The following is a 22,899-nucleotide window of genomic DNA, read 5'->3' on the forward strand; positions in this document are numbered from 1 at the left end:
GATAAACGATGTTTAAAAACATCGATGTTCAAAAACATCGATGTTTACTGTTCGATGTTTTTCACTTATCGATGTTAGGATGAAAAAAACATCGATGTTCAAAACATCGATGTTTTGTCTTTCGATACCCATCCCTATATCATACACAGTTCAATAATTACTTTCTTAGTCTATATTATGTAAATTTATCTATAATGTTGAATAATATTTTGCGGTATTGTAAGCTACTGTATGTAAGTGTATAAGCCAGTATATATTGTAATCTACATAAATAAAGTACTCAATCAATCAATCAACCATTATAACTGTACACATACGTTTGTAGGCCTTTCCCCGTGTGTATTATGTATAGGTCAACTACGACCTGTTTTCGTCCTGCAGTTAATTAATCATGTTTGTGTCTATTATTTTGCAGCCATGCCCCGACGTGGTCGACTTCAGAGAGCATCAGTGTTCCTCCTACAACGAAATTCCCTACAACGACCAGATGCTGTTCTGGAAGCCGCACTACAACGACGGCAATCCGTGCGCGCTCACCTGCATCTCCAACACGGGAGTCGTCGCAAAATTGGCCGACTCTGTCCGAGACGGCACTCGCTGTAGGCCCGGCAGCCTCGACATGTGCATTGAGGCCAAGTGTCAGGTGAGTGCTATTCTCGGCTCACTCAACTCACTCACTTACTCACTCACACACTTTGTCATCAAGCTACAACATTATTGCCACTACACAATACAGAATGGAGCAAACTATTCATTTAGCTTCCAGAGATCAGTCTTGACTCTTTCAGTAATTATAATTCTCCTGAACATCTAGCTGACATTATTAGCAGCGAAAACAATACTGTATCAAGCTAGCAAAAAAGTCCACCTCCAATAGAAGATTCAATATAGAGATTCAGATATTCACTTATAGAGATCTGTAGCATCTGGTATAAAAATCTGAGATTCAAATCAAATCAAATCAAATTTATCTATCCTTAATGATGGTTACAAAGTTAGAAACTTGAAGTATAGAATACATAACATAATAGTTATATATACAGTAGGTAGTATAAGTAAGATATATATTATATAAGGAGGGTCCCTGCAAGGTTAAGAACACCTGAGCGCAGAGGCCGAGTGCTGAATTTCTTTATAAATTGATATGAAATATCAAAGATTCTTAGATCAAAGATAATCAAAAGTTTTTCACATTATAACAATGTAGAAACTTAAATGTCCATTATAATGATGCTGTCGTTAGAAAGGAGACAAATTATGAAGATAAGTTGAAGAAGAAGACTTAATATAAAAACATGAAAATGTAGCTAATGGAAATAGGAAAAGCCAAGGTGTAGAGTTCAGTTGATAAGAGACATGACAGAATTTAAATCGGTACGAATCCAATTTTCTATGCGTTTTTTAACATATTTTTTTGCCCAACCGGCTTGGATGTGATGAAATTTTGTGGAATACTATTGAAAATTCTTTCACAATTATACACATATTGTTTTCTGCAAATGAATAGGTCAGTTCGGGGACATTCTACTCTTGCGCTTCGAATATTGTATGGGTTTGGGTGGGTGATAAATGATTCTGAATTCCTATTCATAAATAGAATTAAGCTCTTAACATAAAGCTGTTTTAGAGTGAGAACGCACATTTCTTGGAAAAGCTCGGCACTGGGATGCAGCCAAGGCTTACCCAAGGCAGCTCTAAGAATTACGATCTCCTGGAACAGAAGTAACTATTTCAAGCATCCAGTGTTTAATGTGGATGTGTTTAAAGTGGTACAGAGTGCACACTTCACCATTATTTGATTTCTGTGCCTACGTGATTTGATTATGTTATCTAGATGGAGGTTTGATGTATCCAACCTTTGTATCCAAATGTATCCAAATTGGTCCAGGTTATCATTAGGAAGAGCTTGAGGATGGATGGAGATGGGGCAGTGATGAACAATGGTGAACAATGATGAACCCCGATGAACCATGATGAGCCATAATTCATACATTCCACATCATAGTTCCCGTTGCAAAGCTCAACCTCTAGATAGTTCCTACAGAACTTAATAAATATTTCTTACTGAATGGTTAATGTATATATATATTGTAGTGAGACCTACATTTGAAACTCAACTGTAATTTCTTATAAAAGCTGAGGACCATTTTATCAACGCTGAATCAGTGGATGAACTTGATCAATTAACTCACAATAATCCATAGGACACGGAATTGAGGGCAAACAAGACGTTTTACATTCATGAATTAAGGAGGATATCCGATCTCCATTCCAAAGTGTGATATCTAAAAAAATTGAAGCAGTTGGAAAATCTCCTTTTCTGCTTTCCTTCGTTATGTTACTAACTTATTTTACAAAACAATTTACTCCTGAATCGTCTGTTTTCGGTTTCTATTTACTTTCCAGAATGTTCATGTCTGATATCTATTATCTGAGACTGATTTCGGGATTCCAAAGAGCACTCCAATTTTGAAACAAACTTTCAATTCTCTTACATTGTTTCAACTAACTTCAAATGAAAAATCTCAATAAGTTCAGGTTTAAGGAAATTGATTTGAGTCTCGTCTCCTGTGCACTTTGTGAAAGGGCTATTGCGTGCTGGAAGTATTGGAAGGTGAGCCTGGGTCTGCTTCGGCATGCTTCCATTGAATGAGTTATTCGAAATAAGAACTGCGACAACAAAGAATATCGATTTGCAGGCATTCACCTAACGTGGCGGCGGGCGCAAAATATTAATGCAGTCGACTGCGTCCCAAACTGCTTTGTAACTGGATTACAATGCGCTGTATAATTACAAAAACAAGGTGGAACGCCCATTCCATATTCCAGACTCTATCCTCATTCAAATTTTATCTCCAAAGTCCAAGTAGAAAGTTGCAAAGTTAGTTGTGAAATCAAATTACGGCAGCGTTAAAGTGGAAGAAGGAACGAGTCTGATTATTATTTTCCAAAAGTTGTTCATAGCCCTGGCAGAAATATTGTCCTTTCATTCTTGTTTATCTCTAGACATATTATTATTTGGAGAAGTTTGTTTTGTGTGGTCTTGTATTATATCGAGTGTTGCTCATCAATGTTATTCAACTCTTCCTACATGAGGACTGTTCCTTTAGAAATTGGTTACCTACTCTTCAAATAATTTATTCCAAATTGTTATTACTATCTACCTGACTTAATAATTTTGAAATATATCCTAAGTTCGGAACACTACTTTTCTCTTGTGACATTTTTCCTTTTTGCCGTTTTCAATGTATTTCATGTATATCTTCTCATCCTCCGACAGCTTCTCAATTTGTATCTATCATCTCTTGGGACTGTTTGCCGCTACTTCTCACTTTTCTACATTTCTTCCTAAGCAATCATGGGATATTATAAAATCATGTTAATTCACCTACCTAAAAACTCAGGAAGTGGAAGTGTAAATTTTTAGTAAGAAAACTTGAAGAACCCAATATATTTGGACAATTTGAAATTGAATTGGGAAATTGAAGAAGTTTTGGGCAAAAGCCTACTATTTTTTTTTCTTTTCCGATTACGTATTGTATTGTTTGTGCTCAACTAATAAATAAATAAATGAATATAACCTATAAACTTCAGTGTTGATAGGAAATGACATTGGGTAATACGACAAGGCAGAACATCCAAAAGGAACTCTCTGTCGATAAAAGCCAAATGAGTGAATAAATAAAATACTTACCGATTGGTTGATATTAAAGTGATTCCCACAAGACTCTCTCAAGACAGTCTTCACATTCTGCTAAGCAATCACATCAAATGAATTCCAACTACAACATCAGTTTTTACTTTCCTTGCCCTATTACCATAGGTAAGGAAAGTATTGCTTTCCGAAAAAATTAAGGTACCCCAATTTCTGAATTTCTATTTCTATACGTTTCAAGGTCCCCTGAGTCCAAAAAAGTGTATTGGTCTGTATGTGTGTGTGTGTTTATGAGTGTATGTGCGTCTGTGTACACGATATCTCATCTCCCAATTAACGGAATGACTTGAAATTTGGAACTCAAGGTCCTTACACTATAAGGATCCGACACGAACAATTTCGATCAAATGCAATTCAAGATGGCGGCTAAAATGGCGAAAATGTTGTCAAAAACATGGAGTTTCGTGATTTTCTCGAAAACGGCTCCAACGATTTTGATCAAATTCATACCTAAAATAGTCATCGATAAGCTCTATCAACTGCCACAAGTCCCATATCTGTAAAGATTTCAGGAGCTCCGCCCCATCAATGCAAAGATCGATTTTAGATTCCTAATTATCAGGCTCCAGATACAATTTAAACAAAAAAAATCAAGTGGAGTAGATTAAGCACAAAAATCTCTACAATTAATGTTCAGTAACATTTTCACCTAAAATTGAAAATAAGCTTTAAATTCGAGAAAATGTGATTATTCAATCGCAAATTATTGTTGATTCTATTAAATCATTCACTATGAAGAGATAGCAGACCTCATGTGTGTCTCCAGCGTTATTGCCCTGTCACCAGCTGGCTCAAATCTTTGAATAGTGAACTTGAGATGCGCGGGAACACTAGCGTCAGGTGATCAATTTTCATAACGGCAAGGAAAGTTGTGTGAGTACGCCACACCAGATTTTTCTTCTGATATTCTTCAAGAACGTTAGTTACATCAGTGGAGCTACTGTTTTTGATTGTTTCCGTGCTATCGATAAGTGATTTTTGAAGCTCGTTAGTGCATCCGAAGGAAATTTGTATTTTAAAAAGCGACGGCGTTGTAGAAGTTGCCTCCTATTTATTGATAACTGAGTAATTGGGTTTCGGAACGCATTAAGTATTGAATGTGATTTCAGTTTCGTGAATCACGTGGTATCAGTCGTTCAGGAAGCCTTTGGTGAAAACACACCAATGTCAACTTCAGTTGAATTTCTCACGGAGGAATGTGAATGTTTTGCACTCAGCTCTGTCCTTGCGAGGAATTCAATTGAGTCTGAGGTGAGAAAAGAGTCGACCTGAAATGCAAAGGTTGAGAACTGAAGTGATCTTGATAGGAGATCTTGAGAGGTGCCGTTAGAAGAGCGTAAATAAATAAGGGCGTACAGGGGTGCCATTCTTCAGGGGTACCCTTTGCAGTTGGCGCCAGACGTGCTGAGTTATGCTCTCCTGAGAGAGAAACCCCTTCCCACCGCCCATCCAGTCCTCTCTTTATGTCCTGTCTCTCAGTCCAACAAACCGGCAGCCTGTGTACTAGCGTAACCAACCCTTGCTCAATGTATCAACTCCCGACTCTGCTCTATATCAGTTTCCTCCTAGATAACAACCTGCTCATAAACATAGTACGATAACTGAGAGAGCTAGTGTACCGGTATTTCAAGGTCAATTTTATGGAATTCAATTTGCATACTCCAAATGGAGATTTCTGTTAAAATAGTGAGATGGAGATTCTGTGACGAAGTGTCTCCTTATGGAATATCGGTAAATTACACTTCGGTTTATAGGATTTTTGAAGCTCGTAGTACTTTATGTCAATAAAAAACATTTTTGGGACATGGAGAGTGATATATTCAAGAAAGATGCTTATCGAGTAATGACTTGAAATCAAATTTTATTCATTTCTCATATTATGGATGATTGGAATTTCCAAATTCATTCCAGTAGAAATCATAGAATGAAAACGGAAGAGACCAAGACTTTATGAACTAAAACAAACAGTAATAGATTCGGTCTGTTTATAGTTCATCATTGATTAGAAGAAAGAAGCACTTGATATGTATTTTCTGTCCTGGAAAGACGATAGTGCGGTTTCTCAATACTCATTGGTAGGAAAATCTGGCAGTATAAAAAAGAGATTAACTGAATCAGAAATTGGAAAATCGTTTATTTTTTCAAAGATTGATAGCTTGATACAATAGCCTACATTGATACCAAGATTGATCTATTGATATATAGCTAGATTGATTGATGTTATTTTCCTGAGTAGTTGATGAGATTGATTGTGGGAGCTTTGTCCTTTCTATTACTTGATATACTATACATTATACCTATACTGTACCCTCATATCCTAGATATCAATATTTCAGCCATCATCATATTATAACCCTTCTATGATAAAATCTAGATATACTTCATTAAATAGTATACTTTTATTCGATCTAAAATGGGTGATGTCAGGATATGGATGCTTTTCTATTACGGTTTCATTTTTATTTTCGTCTAGAGTTACTATTATGGTGCGATCAATAGAAAATAAAATCTTTGAAATAATATAAATCTGTGAGTTGAATGTATGAATATTTGTCACATATTCAGACCAGTCAACTGATACTTTTGTACTGACCCACTTTCTTATCATCATTTGCTATGAGCAGCCCAGCAGCTCATTCCTCCTGCCAAATGCATTTGAAATCTGATCGATGTGAACAATATCGTGACTTTTCATTTAGAGTACTTCTCATTCGTCTCCATGCTCGAAAGTAATGGGTTTATTGAACATTCCGCCAAAGATTCGGCAGGGATAAGGGGTTCGAATGGCGAACTCGGTAACATCAATTATTCATGAGATTCAAATAGCCTAGTTCGCTTTAAATACTCTGATTTATTCCCAGCAAAAGTAATATGTGGAGAGCACGTTATTCTTTACTCAGTTCTCAACGAGAAAAAAATATCAAAAATGTATACTTTGCCTTATTCTGAAGTAACAATTATGCACATAATTACTTGGATATTTTTTTAAAGACAAAATTTTTATAGACATGGGAATCATTACAGGGATAGTTTGGGAGACTTTGAGTAGAATACACATATCAGAAATATTTATCGAATATTAATAGATTGTGTAATCAATAGCAACCATTTTTTCACCAACTATTACACTAATTTTATTCAACTAATTAACATTGAAACACATCGATTCACATTGATTCTTTTGAGGTTAATAATTATCACAATAAATTATTTCAGCAAGTTCCAGTGAAATATTTTGGTTCCAATTTCTTCCCTACGCTCTATGCTTAGTCAGAGAAAACTTCTAAACTTCAGATTGTTTATTCTATAACTCGGTTCAAGCTTCAAGCATATTGTAATGAATTGAGTATGTTCATAGAAATAAATGAAAATTCTAAATTCAACGATATCTTCTAAGAATATTATGACATTATCGTATACCACTTTTCATAGGTAAACAAACACATATTACACCATTAGCCTTCACCAATTTCCATTTATTCAAAAAAATTATTTCAATTCAATCATACATTTCAAGAAGTAACAAATAACGAATTGACAATCTTCAATCTTTTGATAAACCTAATTGACCCTTCGAGTAAAATTAGAATTAACTAATATTATTTCCAATTTTCTTTCAATTTCTGCAGAGAAATCCTTCTTGATACCTGATTTACTTCTCCTTTAAAACAACACCATGAATCCATCTATCAAATTATAGAGCTGTTACATTTTAGAGAGAATGAATAGCCAGTAGGTTTTGTATTACGACTCCAATTGACTGATTCGCATCCACCTACTTGAAGTTTTATTGATAATAGTCAGACATTGATTGATAATAGACAGGGATTGATAATAGTCAAAGATTGATATTAGTGTAACAAACGATACTTGACTCTCGCTATTCCAATAAGTGGGTGGTTGCAAATGTTTGGAGTTTCTACACCGACTTTTTTTACTTACTTGTTACTAACCTTTCATCTCTCATACGATATTAATTATTCACATCCTATTTCATCCCAATCAATGAAACTGGCGATCATTTCCAACCATTTTCCATAAACCAGTAGCAGATTGATGTGTTTCGAGCACATGTTGTGTTCTCCCACACATGCACAGGATGAGTTAGCAGAGGCAGTGTAAAGTTTGATGAAGGAGCACTGAGAGCTAGAAGCGACCTAGTGCCATCAACCAGGTCTTTATTGCACCACCTTGTGGCCAATAAACTGTTGAGAGGCCACTAGCAACGCTTCCAGCTCTGCCTCTTTTATAAGATTGGGCGAAGGGGAAATTGCCCAGTCAAGCGATGACCATTTCTATTTAGTAGTTTCGACAGGATCAATGACAACAGACTCCGCTATTTCGGGGCGGAAAAGAAAACTACGTACTACGCTAACAAAGAAATTCAACCGAGAGCCTCCTTACTCTGTAATACTTTAGGTTAACTGCTTCTCTTCCAACTAGCTCAATCGTTGAAGTAATTGAAGTGGAGTAAATATAAAGAGTGTTTCAGAGGACCGGGAAATTTGAAAGATAAATAATTTCAAGAATCATATCATATCATTCAATAGTAAAAAATAACATGTCATTTCAGAATAAAAGAAAACCTTAACATTAACTTGTACTTTCCTTGCCCTATTACCATAGGTAAGGGAAGTATTGCTTTCCGAAAAAAATTAAGGTACCCCAATTTCTAAATTTCCATACGTTTCAAGCTCCCCTGAGTCCAAAAAAGTGGTTTTTGGGTATTGGTCTGTATGTGTGTGTGTGTGTGTGTGTGTGTGTGTGTGTGTGTGTGTGTGTGTGTGTGTGTGTGTGTGTGTGTGTGTGTGTGTGTGTGTGTGTGTGTGTGTGTGTGTGTGTGTGTGTGCGTGCGTGTGTATGAGTGTATGTGCGTCTGTGTACACGATATCTCATCTCCCAGTTAACGGAATGACTTGAAATTTGGAACGTAAGGTCCTTACACTATAAGGATCCGATACGAACAATTTCGATCAAATGCAATCCAAGATGGCAGCTAAAATGGCGAAAATGTTGTCAAAAACAGGGTTTTACGCGATTTTCACGAAAACGGCTCCAACGATTTTGATCAAATTCATACCTGAATAGTCATTGATAAGCTCTATCAACTGCAACAAGTCCCATATCTGTAAAAATTTCAGGAGCTCCGCCTCATCTATACAAAGTTTGACTCAATTATCAGCCTTCATACACAATTTGAACAGAAAATTTCAAGTGGGAAAGATTGAGCATGAAAATCTCTGCAATTAATGGCCAGTAACATTTCCACCTTAAATTGAAAATAAGCTTGAAATTTGAGAAAATGTGATTATTAAATTGCAAACTGTTGGCAACTGTTGGTTCTATTAAATCATTCACTACGCAGAGATAGCAGACCTCGTGTGTTTCCAGCGTTATTGACCTATCACCAGCTGTCTCATATCTTTAAATAGTAGACTTGAGATGCCCGAGAACACTAGCGTCAGGTGATCAATTTTCATAACGGCAAGGAAAGTTGTGTGAGTGCGCCACACCAGATTTTTTGAAGATGACATCTTGCAGATGTGTTCCTTTTCTACGCAAACATTCCTGTAGTCTCTTCATCACATTGTCCATGGTTTGACGTAACATTCCAACTGGAATTTGAAATCGCTTCTCGAATCTTGGCTTTCAATTCTGCAACAACGGAAGAATTTGTACTTCTATTAACAGGGGGTGATTTGGAAGTATTCAGATTCTCTCATAGACATCGTTTCAAATGTCATGAGGATAATTACCTTTATATCAGACAATATTGCAGTATAACACAATAACTTGAATTATGTGAATTCATTCATTCAGGAAGATTGATAGTAACGGATTCTCTGAATTGACTTGATCATTGAGCATGGCGAATCGAATACGAGCCCATCTTGACATGGGCTTTTTCAAGTTATTGGGTTTTGTCTTTAGTCTTCAGACAAGTTAATGAAGCTTGAGAGGATTCGTGAAACGTTCCACACGCATTCTATATTATTCGTTCATTCAGCAATAATACGATTGAAATTTATTGAGAAATGTATAGATTTTCAAGTGTTAGGTATTGTAAAAATCATCTAGAACCAATAATCGTTGTAGAATGAATGAGAATCAATGCAAACTAGCAATCATAAATAAATAAATAAATAAATAAATGTTTTATTGTAGCAGCAAAAGAGAACATCAAATGCATTACAACGTCAAATGGTAACAAAAGTAGACACATAAAAAATAAATAGAACTATTAAATAATATAAGTCACAATCGCACACAGGTAAATCATTATAACTAATTCTACACCAAGAAATTTTTCTCTGATCTCAATGTAACAATCAAGTAATAAGGCTATTCCACTTCATGATTTATTTCGAAAAATTCATCTATTTTATAAATACAATTTTCTGACAAAATTGCTTTCAATTTGTTTTTAAATTTTTCAATCTCTAGGTTCCTGATTGAAGGAGGTAAAAAATTATACAATTTTAAATCCTAGAAAATTCACAGAATGACTTACAGCTTCTGTGGTATTTCTTGTCACATAATCTAATTCTAAATCTTGTATTTTGCCTTCATTAATGCATAAACTATTAGCAGTACACCAATCTTGTATAGTTTCTGAAATATTTTTTTAATTTGTTTTTCAATACTTCATGTGAATTAGACCTGAGACAGATATTAATGTCATCAGCAAAGAGAAAGCTCTGTACTGATGGATTCGATAAAACATTAGGCAGATCATTCATGTAAATGATGAACAGTATTGGACCAAGAATTGATCCCTGAGGAACACCATGCTTCACAGGTAGATATCCTGACTCTTTTCCATCACAAAAAACCTTTTGAAATCGACCACATAAATACGACTTCATTAGTGACACAGCCTCCTCCTTGAATCCATAAAACTGTAACTTTATCGATAGAAGAGCATGAGAGACAGTATCGAATGCTTTTGATAAATCATATAGTCTCACATTGACACATGCTTTATTATCTAGACCAAAAATACAATTACTGATAAAAGAAACAGCTGCCCTAACAGTGCCTAGTCCAGACCTATATCCAAACTGAGAGTCATCAAATAAATTATTTTTCTCCACAATTCGTTCATTGAGGATGATCTCTAGCAATTTGGACAAAACTGATATGATAGAGATTGGTCTGTAGTTCTCAAAAATTGATTTATCTCCTTTCTTGTATATAGGTAAGACTTTAACCAACTTCAAATCATCAGGAAAAACAGAGTTAATGATACAACAATTTATCAAATGAGTCATAACTACCTTCAAGCTATCTATTCCATACTTTAATACAAAAGAGCTTAATCCATAGACATCCTCACATCTACTGCTACTCATTCTAAAAATAGCTTTTTCAACATCATCTATTTCTACAAGATGGAAGTTGAAGGTAGTGGAAGGTTTTGCAAGTTTATGTAGATAGTAAATTGAATTATTATCACATGGAAGAGCTGAAACTTTTTTGAGAATATCATCGGCTTTTTTAACAAAAAATTCGTTGAACCGTTCAACATCATGCATACCATACTTTTCCTCATCTTTATCAATAAGTTTACTCTCTCTCTCTTAACAATATTCCATAAAACCTTGGACTTGTTACTGGAATTATTTATCAAATTATCATTATCTTTATCCTAGTCTCCCTTACCAATTTATATAATCTTTTTCTACAATTCTTATACTGGTTTTTTATTTCGTTGGATCCTGAACTTCTATAGAAATCATATAACAAGGAGCAGTCTTCTTTGAGTGCCCTGATTTCATCATTTGAAACTCTGTTCAACCTTGATTGTTTGAGCTTTTTTCTCACCTGAATATAAGGAAACGCTTGATTAGTCAAGTGGTGTAATGTAATAAGGATAAACCTAACTTTATCATCTATATTCTTCATACAATACATATGCTTCCAATTGATAATTGATAATTCATTAAGAAACCTAATTATATTGGAATCTTTTATTTCTCTAATTTTAATTCGTTCAACATTTGCTAATGCTCGCTTTCCAGTTCTTTCCACACGTGATTTGAGTAGAATTGCCCAATGATCTGAAACTATAGTTCTTATAACATTGCAAGACAAAACTCTATCCTTGAGAGTAACTATATTATCTAGGCAGCTGCCACCCCCATTCTTCGGTCTAGTTATCTCATAAACAGTAGAATATAAGTTGAATGATAGAAAAACATTACTTAGAACAATGGAATCAAGATTATTTTTTGATATAAAGTCAATATTGAAATCACCGCATAAAATAATATTTGCTTCGAATGAAGACAAGTGCTCCAGTAGCATATTAATTCTATTAATAAAAAGATTGAAGTCCTTGCACATTACATTAGGTCTATACAGAGCTACAACAATAGTATTTATTTCCTCCAAAAGTGAAGCAGTGACTTCAAAAACCTTTTCTATTGACATTTTATCCACTGAATCAATCGGCTTTTGAATGTATGTGTCTCTAACTAAAATCGCACAACCTCCTCTTTTTTTAGTTGGTCTACAATAATAGCTACTTAAATTTAAACCATTTAAACTATACATTCTTATTTCATCTTGGTCCATCCAATGTTCAACCAAACATAAGACATCAATCTCAAGATCTGAAACATAATCATCAACTATACTGAATTTATTAGGAAGACCTTGCACATTCCAAGATAGAAGTCGTGCTCTCCATTTATTCTCCATTTTCGGTCTCATTCATATAATCGATTCCCTATTTTTAAAATAACATCATAGTACCATTTTTGAAAAGTTTTTAATATAAAATAACAGATCAAAAACACAAATTTGTTATTTTATATTGAAAACTTTTCAAAAAGGGTACCATGATGTTATTTGACAAGTAGCCCTGAATTTATACATTTTAATCCATCCCCTATTCAGTATTCTTAGTACTGTAACTCATGTTATATTATTTCATAATAACTTGACTCACTTTTCAAGGGAAATTCCTGAAACTAAGGGTGATTCAAAAATTTTCAGGTGAAGATAAAGGTGCGAAAACTTGACTTGATGTGAACAAACTTTCCTACAAGCAGAATCAAACTTCGCCTATTCTCAGATAATCCCAGGAGAACACTGAAAACGTAATGTTGTGAAGACTGCAGGGAGGGGTGGGTGTTGGTAAGAGGGGGGAGGGGCGTCTGCAGCCTCTCACCGATAATCACGAACCAACTTATATAAATCTCTGACTGAACAATATATCAAAAACATCAGCGTACAAGTTTCGCCATCTGGCACAAACGTGGAGATTTTTCACTTATTTTGCTACGCCTGTCTTCAAAGTTTGCCGTTTTGTCGCGAAGCTGCTTTCTCGTCCCATGTCGATATTTCTGCTCGATTGGGCGACAAAATATCTGCTGTATCGATATATATCTCTATATCTGTTGTAGCTCGACAGCAGCCTCAGCTCCAGTCAGCCACATGTCAGCTCGCCAAAACACTTATGCAAATTCTTTGCTCCTGACTTATCACTTTCACCAGATTCAATTTTTAACTTCGCAATCTTCTTACTAAATCGCATTGACCAGGGTAGCGAGTACTCAAACTTTTCAACACTTTACCTGAACATGCACTTGTCACATTTCACAACAGAAATATTCTTGTTAACCTGTACAAAAGCTATACAAAAAGCTCATTGGAGTTCAAATATTTTTCTTCAAATTTTCCTCATTTTTTTATAGTCATATGACGTGAAATCGTTGTAATTATGAGAGTGGAATTGCTTATTTATATTCATATCTCGTGAAATCGATGTTAAAATTGATCAATTATGGTTATATCACGTAAAATGGTTATCAAACTTCTCAACTCTATACCTGAATATGCACTTGTCACAACAGAAATTTCTGTTTAGCCTACCTGTAGAACAGGCTTTACAAATAGCTCAGAGTTTAAATATTTTTCTTCGAATTCTCCTTATTTATGGTCATATCATATGGTCATATCCTTATTATGGTGAAAATCGTTGTCATTATTACAGTAGAATAGATCAATAAATTATTGTTATATCACGTGAAATCGTTGTCATTATGACAGTAGAATAGATCAATTATGGTTAAATCACGTGAAATCGTTGTCATTATGACAGTAGAATAGATCAATTATGGTTAAATCACGTGAAATCGTTGTCATTAAGAGAGTAGAATTGATCAATTTCTGGAAACTTCAATGCATTTATAGTGGGGTGTATATTTATTCATCAAATTATCTTTGCCTATTAAGAAATTATTCAATGCATAAAAATCCTTTGTTTCATTTGTATTAAATGTTATAGTATCCAAATTTCTATTGTAATTGTTTTTGATGAAGAAACTTTGATTTGATTTGATCTTCTACGACATAACACCTCTCAAGATTGATTAGCCTACTTGACAGTGTGTGACATAGATTTACAAGCTGAATTTTCAGTGTGTTTTGTGTCTCAGAGAAGTAATCACAATTGAAATTACCATTTGAAGTATTTCTATAATCGTAAATTTCCATATTCTACATTTTTCTAAATTACTCGAAACTAGTCTAATTGATGTATTTTTTCGTGGAGTGTGTTTCCATATTGAATAATGTAAGCAAAGGAGAGAGATTATAGTACTGTATGAATATAAGGGAAGGAAGAAGTAATAGCAGAAACTTCTTCGTAGAAGAAATTACTTGTTGGAGGACAATGAATTATTATTGACTCGGCTCTGCATACACACTAACACAATTTATCATCTACCTTCACTAGTTCACTTTCAATCTGCTTATACATTGAACTCAGAGATTCAAAATAGAGCAACTCCCAAGGATATGTGAAATCCAGTGAAAAATGTTATCTCATTTTCCAGCTCGATGATTGACAAGAAACACTATCTTTCACTGATAAAATTTTCATGAAATTTGAGTAAGTTATAGAGTGGAAATTCATAAATATATGGGGAAGCTTTGATGATCCCTTCGCGATCAAGGTTACAGTGCAGGTAAAATACAGCTAAAGTCTCTCGAATTTTGGTGTTGAGACTATATACGAGGGTTGCGGTAATAGCTATGATGTGGTAGAAGGAAGAGGAGCATAGTTATCTGAGAAGGTTGCCTCTAAGATGAAGACTACAGATGGCTGTGCTCTGCTCTGCTATGCAGTGACTGCGGTGGTGATATGACCTCTTGAGACCCTGTAACAGATTACTTTCTCCTTCAAAACAGTCTTGCCAAGATCTCCGAGAAAACCCTCTCTGCTGCGAGAGTCATCTAATCTGATTAGCTCGGCGTTCATCTTGACTTCTTTGAGTCTGATGAAATACCGACACTACTAATCGTCTGTGAAAACAGACACGTTGGTGTTGGACACGATAATCCCGATACAAGAGTGTTAGCTTTTGACAGCTTTCATCTACGGATATGTGATCGGCGACTTTATCTTGATCCGCATTGGTTTTCGATCGCATTATTTATTCAAGACTTGATGAGATCGAATAGCACCCCGGTGATTTCTAGACAAGGCTTGTTATAGTTTCATTCTGTTATCATGTTCAGTTCATCATTACATTATTTTTATTGTGTGACTCTGTTTTAATAAACAATGAAGGCTTGTTAGCAATGTTTAGTTCTTTTTAGCAATGTTTAGTTACCAATTTTGAATGTGTAATCAGCAAGGTTTGAATGTTCGTTTGCATACAGACTGTAGCACTTTCCGGTGAACCCGTTTCCAAAATACATAATTATTTATAATATAAATAGAGAACAGTACTGGACTTTGTACCTGTGAGCTTGAAAGTGAAAATTTGATCCTCTGTCACCATAAATGTGTTCTATAAAAGATAATTTGGATTTAGACGCCGTATTATTCACTGAACAAACTATATTCTATATTTCTATAATGTTGCATGATATATTCTAGAAAGTATAATATACTGTATAATATAGAGTATGGAATATATACATACATTATAGAAATATAGAATATAGTTTGTTCAGTGAATAATACGGCGTCTAAATCCAAATTATCTTTTATAGAACACATTTATAGTGACAGAGGATCTAATTTTCACTTTCAAGCTCACAGGTACAGAGTCTAGTACTGTATCCTCACCTTATTCTCGTAAAATCTCTTTTGTGTTACAATTAAATACCATAGTGTTTTATTAGGGGCTCAAATTACTTCAAATTAAATCGATCTAAACAGAGACCCTGGAACTTAGTTGTCAACTCCCTTTCCTAGTGTCATCATAATTCTCTTAGAATATTCTGTTTTCAGTATGTTGAAGGCATGAAACTCAAGGTGATCATGAATATTATTAATCAATAATGAATGAAACATTTCTCTCACAAATATAATAATATGCCTCTTGAATATATTTTTGTAAAAATATCGAATAATACGTGACGCCAAAATTTATGACTCCCAATAGCAAAACAAATCTGCTCAAATCATTCTAGAATATTATCATTGATAATAGTTTCAAATTTTGAAAACTAACGGCTATTATGAAAATTTGAAGACATGATAGTTTCAGGTTATTTTAGAAAATTTCTAGTCTTATTATCGATTTTTTAGAAGAACATTGATAATTTGCCATATCATAGGCCCCAAAATTTTTCAAGAAATAGTTTAGAGAGTGCATGGCGTTGGAGTATCATTTTTTCATCACAACTCTGTCAATCAGTCACATCCAGTATTCCCACAATCATCGTGAGAGTGAACGTTGATTGATGCATTGGGCTGTGATTGCATAGCCCAGTGATTGCTACTACAAAATTGTGGTCACTAAATTACTCGTCATGTTTGAACTAGGCTCTTGATCAATATTGTTACACATCATTTAAAGCAATATTGTGCGATCGGTTGGCGTCCGAATTTTTCGAAAATTAATAACATGCTCCGGTCGCCGTCGATTTCTCGTTGCAGTAACAAGCGCAGCTCATTAACGCTGTGGTTTGATTGGTTTCGTTGCTATTATACCATGACAAACATTTACACAAATTACAAACACCATTAGTTTTGCAGAAAAATCTAAATTTTATTATTTCATTGATTGAATTTTACCTTCTTGAAATAAGTATGATAAATATGATAATAGTTGAGTAATCTGGAAATAAGATGGGTTTTTGAACAAATTCTCAAAACAAAAACCTTGCTAGAGTACAAGGTTATCTCTTTCAAGAGGGATAAAAATAAGTACAGTAACAACCACCTCATTTGTAGCTTTTCGCAACAGTGGAGCGTCTTCTATATGAGATTTTCACTGAATTCTTTCAAAATCCTGAACATCTGATCTTGCATCTAGACAACTAAAGGAATATTGTTCAAGGTGAAAGCATAATATTGTACGAATTCAATATTTTCAACTTGTTATGATGTCAGTTTAATCATCATCCAATGATTGTTAACAATTCCAAGTTTGGATGTTTTGAAAATTTTAAGGGAATTCAGATTCAGATGATTCTTAGTAATGGAAAGTTTCCGTTATCTTTACCATCGACAAATTCTTCATAATTTTTCATAGATATGCAAGAAAGTTTGTCATGATGACTTCAAGTTTGTCAAATTCTTCATTGATGACTAGACACAGATTAGTTGTGGAATTTCTCTCTAAGGTGGAATGAGAGAGATATTATCAGTTCAACATGTTATTATTCATTCATGCCAAATTTGTTTCGGTACATTCAAGGATCATCTTCAGTGGTCTTTTGGGTTAGACTAGCCCATAACAAATAAATTATACAATTCAATTTCAATTCAAAAATTAATGTATTTCGCAAAACTTGATACTAAACTTGATTTAATTGTACGTGGAACATTTATTTATTTCTCATTTATTTATTTTATTCCATTTATTATTTTCACAAGAGAACTGACTAGGAGAAAGAGCTGAGGATACTCCAATAGACAATATAATTATTTTTTATTCCACTTCAAAACGTTCATTGTTTGAACCAAACATTTCAATCTCCCCGACTGATAAAACTTTGATAAACGAATTCCGATACGGATAATTACAGAGAATACTAGTACAAGTAGTAATTAAACACTTCAGTAGCCTCATGAAAATACTTTATTATTTGAACAGAACATTCCAATCTTTCTGGCACCTGATGATTGAATTCTAATATGGATAATTACAGAGAATTACTAGTGATTGAACTACCAAAATAGTAATTCAACTAGTAGTAATTTAATTATCGAAATACTTCATTGATGAAAAGTAAATTTCAATCTTCCCGACGCTTGATCAACGAATTCCAATTCAATAATTCCAATTCAATAATTCCAATTCATATCCAATTGGATACAGAGAACCACTAGTACAAGAAGTTAATCAACATTTCAGTAGTCCAATCAAATACTTCTATGTTTGAACAGAACATCTCAATCTATTTGACGAACTTTCTATCCATGACGAACTGCGAGTTAATAATTATTTTAATCTATTATGACGACACTACAGTTTAATGTTTTGAATATTAGTTATTAAAAACTAGCACACACGTAGAGCGCTTTCCGATTTTTAATTGTTATTTGTATATCTAGAGTGAAAAGTACTGTTTTTTCTCCCTGAGGGAAAACTTTGAAGCCCGGGATCAATTAGGTACACAATAACAAAAAACATATAAATTTTAAAATCCAGGAATCTATAAATTAAAATGCACTATAGTACTGTAGTGTCATCACAACAATTCAAAAACGAATCTCAATCTTCTTGACACTTGATGAACGAATTTCAATCTGGATGTTTGTGTAAATTTGGAATGTTGTTGTTGCAGAGGGTGGGCTGTGACTTGATGATCGGCTCTCAGCTGAAGGTGGACGAGTGCGGAGTGTGTGGCGGAGATGGCTCATCCTGCCAACAGCCGCTCTACCACTGGGCAATCACACCCAGCTCACTCTGCTCTGTCTCCTGTGGCGGAGGTAACTACAAACTCTTGCTTACTAGATCTCAACTTTCTACATTCTATCTTTCGAAATCACTTTATAGAAGTATTTTTTAAATTCTATTCGATAGTTATATTCATTATCCTATCAATTCTATTTATCCATATCATTTCCTCTCATTCATGTTTATTGAACTCTAATTAAATTTATTCACTTGTATCACAGACAACAAATATGTTTTAGAAAGAAAAATAAAGTCTTAACTTCATATCAATCTCAACTTCAGTTCAATCTCAACTTCATATCATATGAAAATGGCATCAATGTCCGAAACATGTTGTGATTAAATATTTCAAAAAGGGTACTAAGTAAAGAAACTTCATATCACTTGAAAATGGCGTCATTGTCCAAAACATGTTGTGATTGAATATTTCAAAAAGGGTACTAAGATTTTTATTTTTCTTTCTATTTCTATAAAAGTAGCCCTATACAGAAAAGAGATAAACATGTTTTATCTTGTTTCTTGTTATCTTAATTCTTTCTATTCTGCTATCATAGACAAGACAAACTGCATCTGTGGTTGTATCTTCACATCAATTTTTCATGTACATATTTTTATATCTTAGGAATCAATCAATTTCATACTTTAATCTTCAAAGACGTCTTTAGTACATTCCTATGGAATGACTACAATCTTCTTTCATGTTGATAATGGATCCGGAAGTAATGAAATTAGTGACCATAATTATGTTCATATTGTATTATTTTATTATGATGATCATATATCAATCGTACAAATTATTCATATGGGCAATTCGAATATTAAATTGTTTGTTGTTTCTAAGGATTCACTTAAAACTAGTAGTCTGCAAGTTGAAATTGGAATTAAAATTTATTCTTCCAAAAAATACATTACAATATATAACTGAACAATGTGGAAAAATATTGTTTTGAACAACCCCAGTGTGACAGTAATATAGTAATACAGTTGACAGTAGAGTGATGGAAACCCGCTACATTTTAGATAAATTTAAGACTAATTTATTCACTTATCTATTATCCAGCAGAGTGATTCATCTCTCAATGTTATGATATGAATAAATTAAATGAATATGATTATACATAATATTCATTGGTCATTTGTTATTGTTATATTCAGTAGTACAATTTATAGAAAAATTATAGTTATAAACCACTCATGAATTTCCCAGTCTCATATTTATCTGACAAATTATTCGTGTTTCTTCCATGATCATCATTTTTCACATTCATCAATCTCCATATTCACATTTTGACACCATGATTAATTTCTCTGATTCATCTCCAGTAGTGAATTAATGTACTATATTATTATGATATTGTGATCGATTTTTTCTTAATGCTGAAATGTTCTTCAATTGAATAGGAGAATAAGAAACTAGTTTAAGCAGTCACATCATTTTTAATCTCCAAAGAAAGAAGAAAAATAAAACATAGTAGAATTCATGAAAATGAATTGCTTTTCTTCGTAGTATCTATTGAGTGAAGGTCTTTGGTCTTTCCTTTTCAATAGTTCCATCTTCTCTACCACTCTATCAACTTGCAATTACAGAACTTCAAAGCATATAATTGACATTTTTTGTCATTGCGGCTCTGTATCTTCAAAAGAAATTCCTTGATTATTTTGAACTTATAAGTATTCGCTTTCTGTGCACAACATCTTACAAGCTCCACAATTATTCAAGCATCTACAGAACGACCCCACAGAATTTTCTTTCAACCTTCAATAACCATTTTGCTTCATTTAACAGGATTAAATCAGTCCAGAGACTCTCCGCAATTTTTAAAAATTTGGTCATTCGCATATTTTGGAGCCTTATTTCCTAATTCCCGGTAATGAGGTGGGCATGGAATCTTTTTCAGCGCAGTGGAAGATGCAGTGGAAAATTCTCTAGAAGTTGGAAAGCATAATTCTCGCGAGGCCAGTTAATATTCCACGGTTCTTGAATATTGATCAGTTCTAACACAATTAACGTCAGCATACTTACCCTTTCCATATCAAATTTGTAACATTATTATTCTCTTACAATGAAGTTATAGCATTGGGGTAAGGTTGATGTTTAGCTCTCAGTTCAGATGGAGCCCTTTGAGAGGGAAATTTTAGGAGGGAAATAGTGTAGTGGTGATCATGGACAAAGAAAATAAGTTCAGGTTACGCTTTTGATAGACCTTCATATAACACCAACACATTGTAAACCATGGGAGTGGACAGATCGGTTAGGTATCGACTATCGATAGATGTTTAGCGCGATGACATCCAAATGTTTCTATTATTGCCAGAAGCTGATTAGAGGCATCGATTGAAGCTGAATCATGAACCGGGAACCACTCGTTTCATTCGCCGTGAAGGCTTCACGGTCATCTTCCGTGTTAATCCCACCCTATCTTCCGTGAGAAATCCCTAGAACATACAACATTCAGTACAATTTTAAAGCTGAGCTTTAGTGTTTACGAGTTTGTGTTTCTTGAATAGTTCCAAATTTTCTCAAATAACTCAATATTATTCGTTAAAAGTGGTAATTGAGTGGAATATTTCTAATTAATTTATCAATTTAAGCCATCTAAATTCAAAATTTATAGTTTTAATGTTTATTTTGGACCAAAATGTTATAAAAATTGTACACGTGAAATTTTAACCTTATCTTGGACTTTGTCACCTATAAATTTGGAAGAAAAATAGCTCAAGGACTACCTTATTATTTAATCTTCCAATGTTATTACATTAGTGTCATTTGCATTGTAAATAAATAAATAAAAATAAATAAATAAATTTTCTCATGTTGATTGTCATTGAAAATAGTCTCAGAGACTAACCATTAATTTTCATTTCACTATAAATCTTGTACTATGAGAAACTATGAAACTCCAAGTTCTTCCATTGATGACCCAAGTATTTCTGAGATTATAAGAGCAATAAAAATCATATAGTCTCCATACACTATCTCAAATTGATTTTAAACTAGTTCAAAAGGCTTTCCTCTCTTCAGCCTCCTGGTAAGATCTTCATTATGTAGTAGTTGGCTTGCCTCAGGGTTGACATGATGATGAAGTCTCGACTCATGCCGCATGGCAAATCACTGAACACAAATGGAATGCGTAGATCTCTATGCAAGTCATTGCTTTTTATGTAGGCCTACCAAAATTTGAATAAGAATAATAACAGTCAAGTAATTCAGCTAATGTACAGCCAAATAACAGCTAATGTACAAGAAATTCATCCATTATCAATACCTAATCAATTTGGAAATAGTACCCTTTAAAAGCACGTCTTACTTCATTCAAAAAAACAATGTGCTTTCCTTAAATCATTTAAAATTAACGAAGGGTACTATTTTCATTTTATTCTTATTTAAGTTAGAATAGTAGTCTAGTTATTCATGACAGGTTTTTGGATTTTGAAGGATTACAGAGGACCGCGATTTTACAAGGGAGTTCCAGACAATAGAAATAACAGTGGCAAGCGGCCAATAATTACCTGCGTTTCGCGACACGGTTCCCACAGAAGTTGTAGGCAGACGAGGATGAGGTGGAGACTGCCGGTTGGTGGCTTGCTAAGGTGGAAGGGCGAGGGGATGCTATCTCTTTTGAATAGGGATGGGTATCGATACATCGATGTTTAGAAACATCGATGTTTCAACATCAAACATCGATGTTTTTAACATCGATGTTTACTGTTCGATGTTTACTGTTCGATGTTTTTCACTTATCGATGGTTTTACCTAGACATCGGTCATTCGATGTTTTTCCCAACAAAAAGGAATTTTTCAATCAGGATCTCTGTATTTCTTATGTGAGATTGTTGGATACTCTTGAGGATTTACATAACTGTGGCCCTTGTCAAGGTTAGATACCGATTTAGAATTGAATAAGAGGTCGGATTTTTCGTTTCTTAGGGAGAAAGAATTTTCTTATTACAAGTGCTTTCCTCAACATACGTTTAATATCAATTATTAATCTTGCTCTGGAATAGAGGTCCTCGTATTGTATGGAGTGTAGATAGCCATAAAAAACACCTCTATTCATTCTCATTTCCTAAATAAAACTATCAGGTATTGAATGAATACGATTATGAGTAACAATGATTGCTAAAATTAGCTTAGGATGAAATCCTAAGACAGAATCTTCGAGGATATCCCGAGAGGTTTCTGACTCAACTATTATTGGATTTTCTTTTTTATATTCGATTAAATAACAATCTCCGTTGATAACGTAGAGTCTGATTACCTACAACTACAAACAATTTATTTACTTACAGTTTCGTTGCTGCCAATCAATAATA

General features: G+C 34.0%; 1 protein-coding gene across 6 annotated transcripts in view; it reads left to right on the plus strand.

Moving 5' to 3' along the window:
• Positions 1-22,899, plus strand: part of LOC111057538 (ADAMTS-like protein 1) — a 323,119-nt gene that overhangs the window by 235,842 nt on the left and 64,378 nt on the right. For all 6 annotated transcript variants that reach the window (XM_039421842.1, XM_039421841.1, XM_039421845.1 and 3 more), the window contains 2 exons: positions 416-643; positions 18,473-18,617. In XM_039421842.1, the coding sequence (XP_039277776.1) occupies positions 416-643; positions 18,473-18,617 (373 nt within the window). The remainder of the gene's footprint in view (positions 1-415; positions 644-18,472; positions 18,618-22,899) is intronic.

The sequence above is a fragment of the Nilaparvata lugens genome, chromosome 2, assembly GCF_014356525.2.
Source record: "Nilaparvata lugens isolate BPH chromosome 2, ASM1435652v1, whole genome shotgun sequence".
In the NCBI taxonomy this organism is placed as follows: domain Eukaryota; kingdom Metazoa; phylum Arthropoda; class Insecta; order Hemiptera; family Delphacidae; genus Nilaparvata; species Nilaparvata lugens.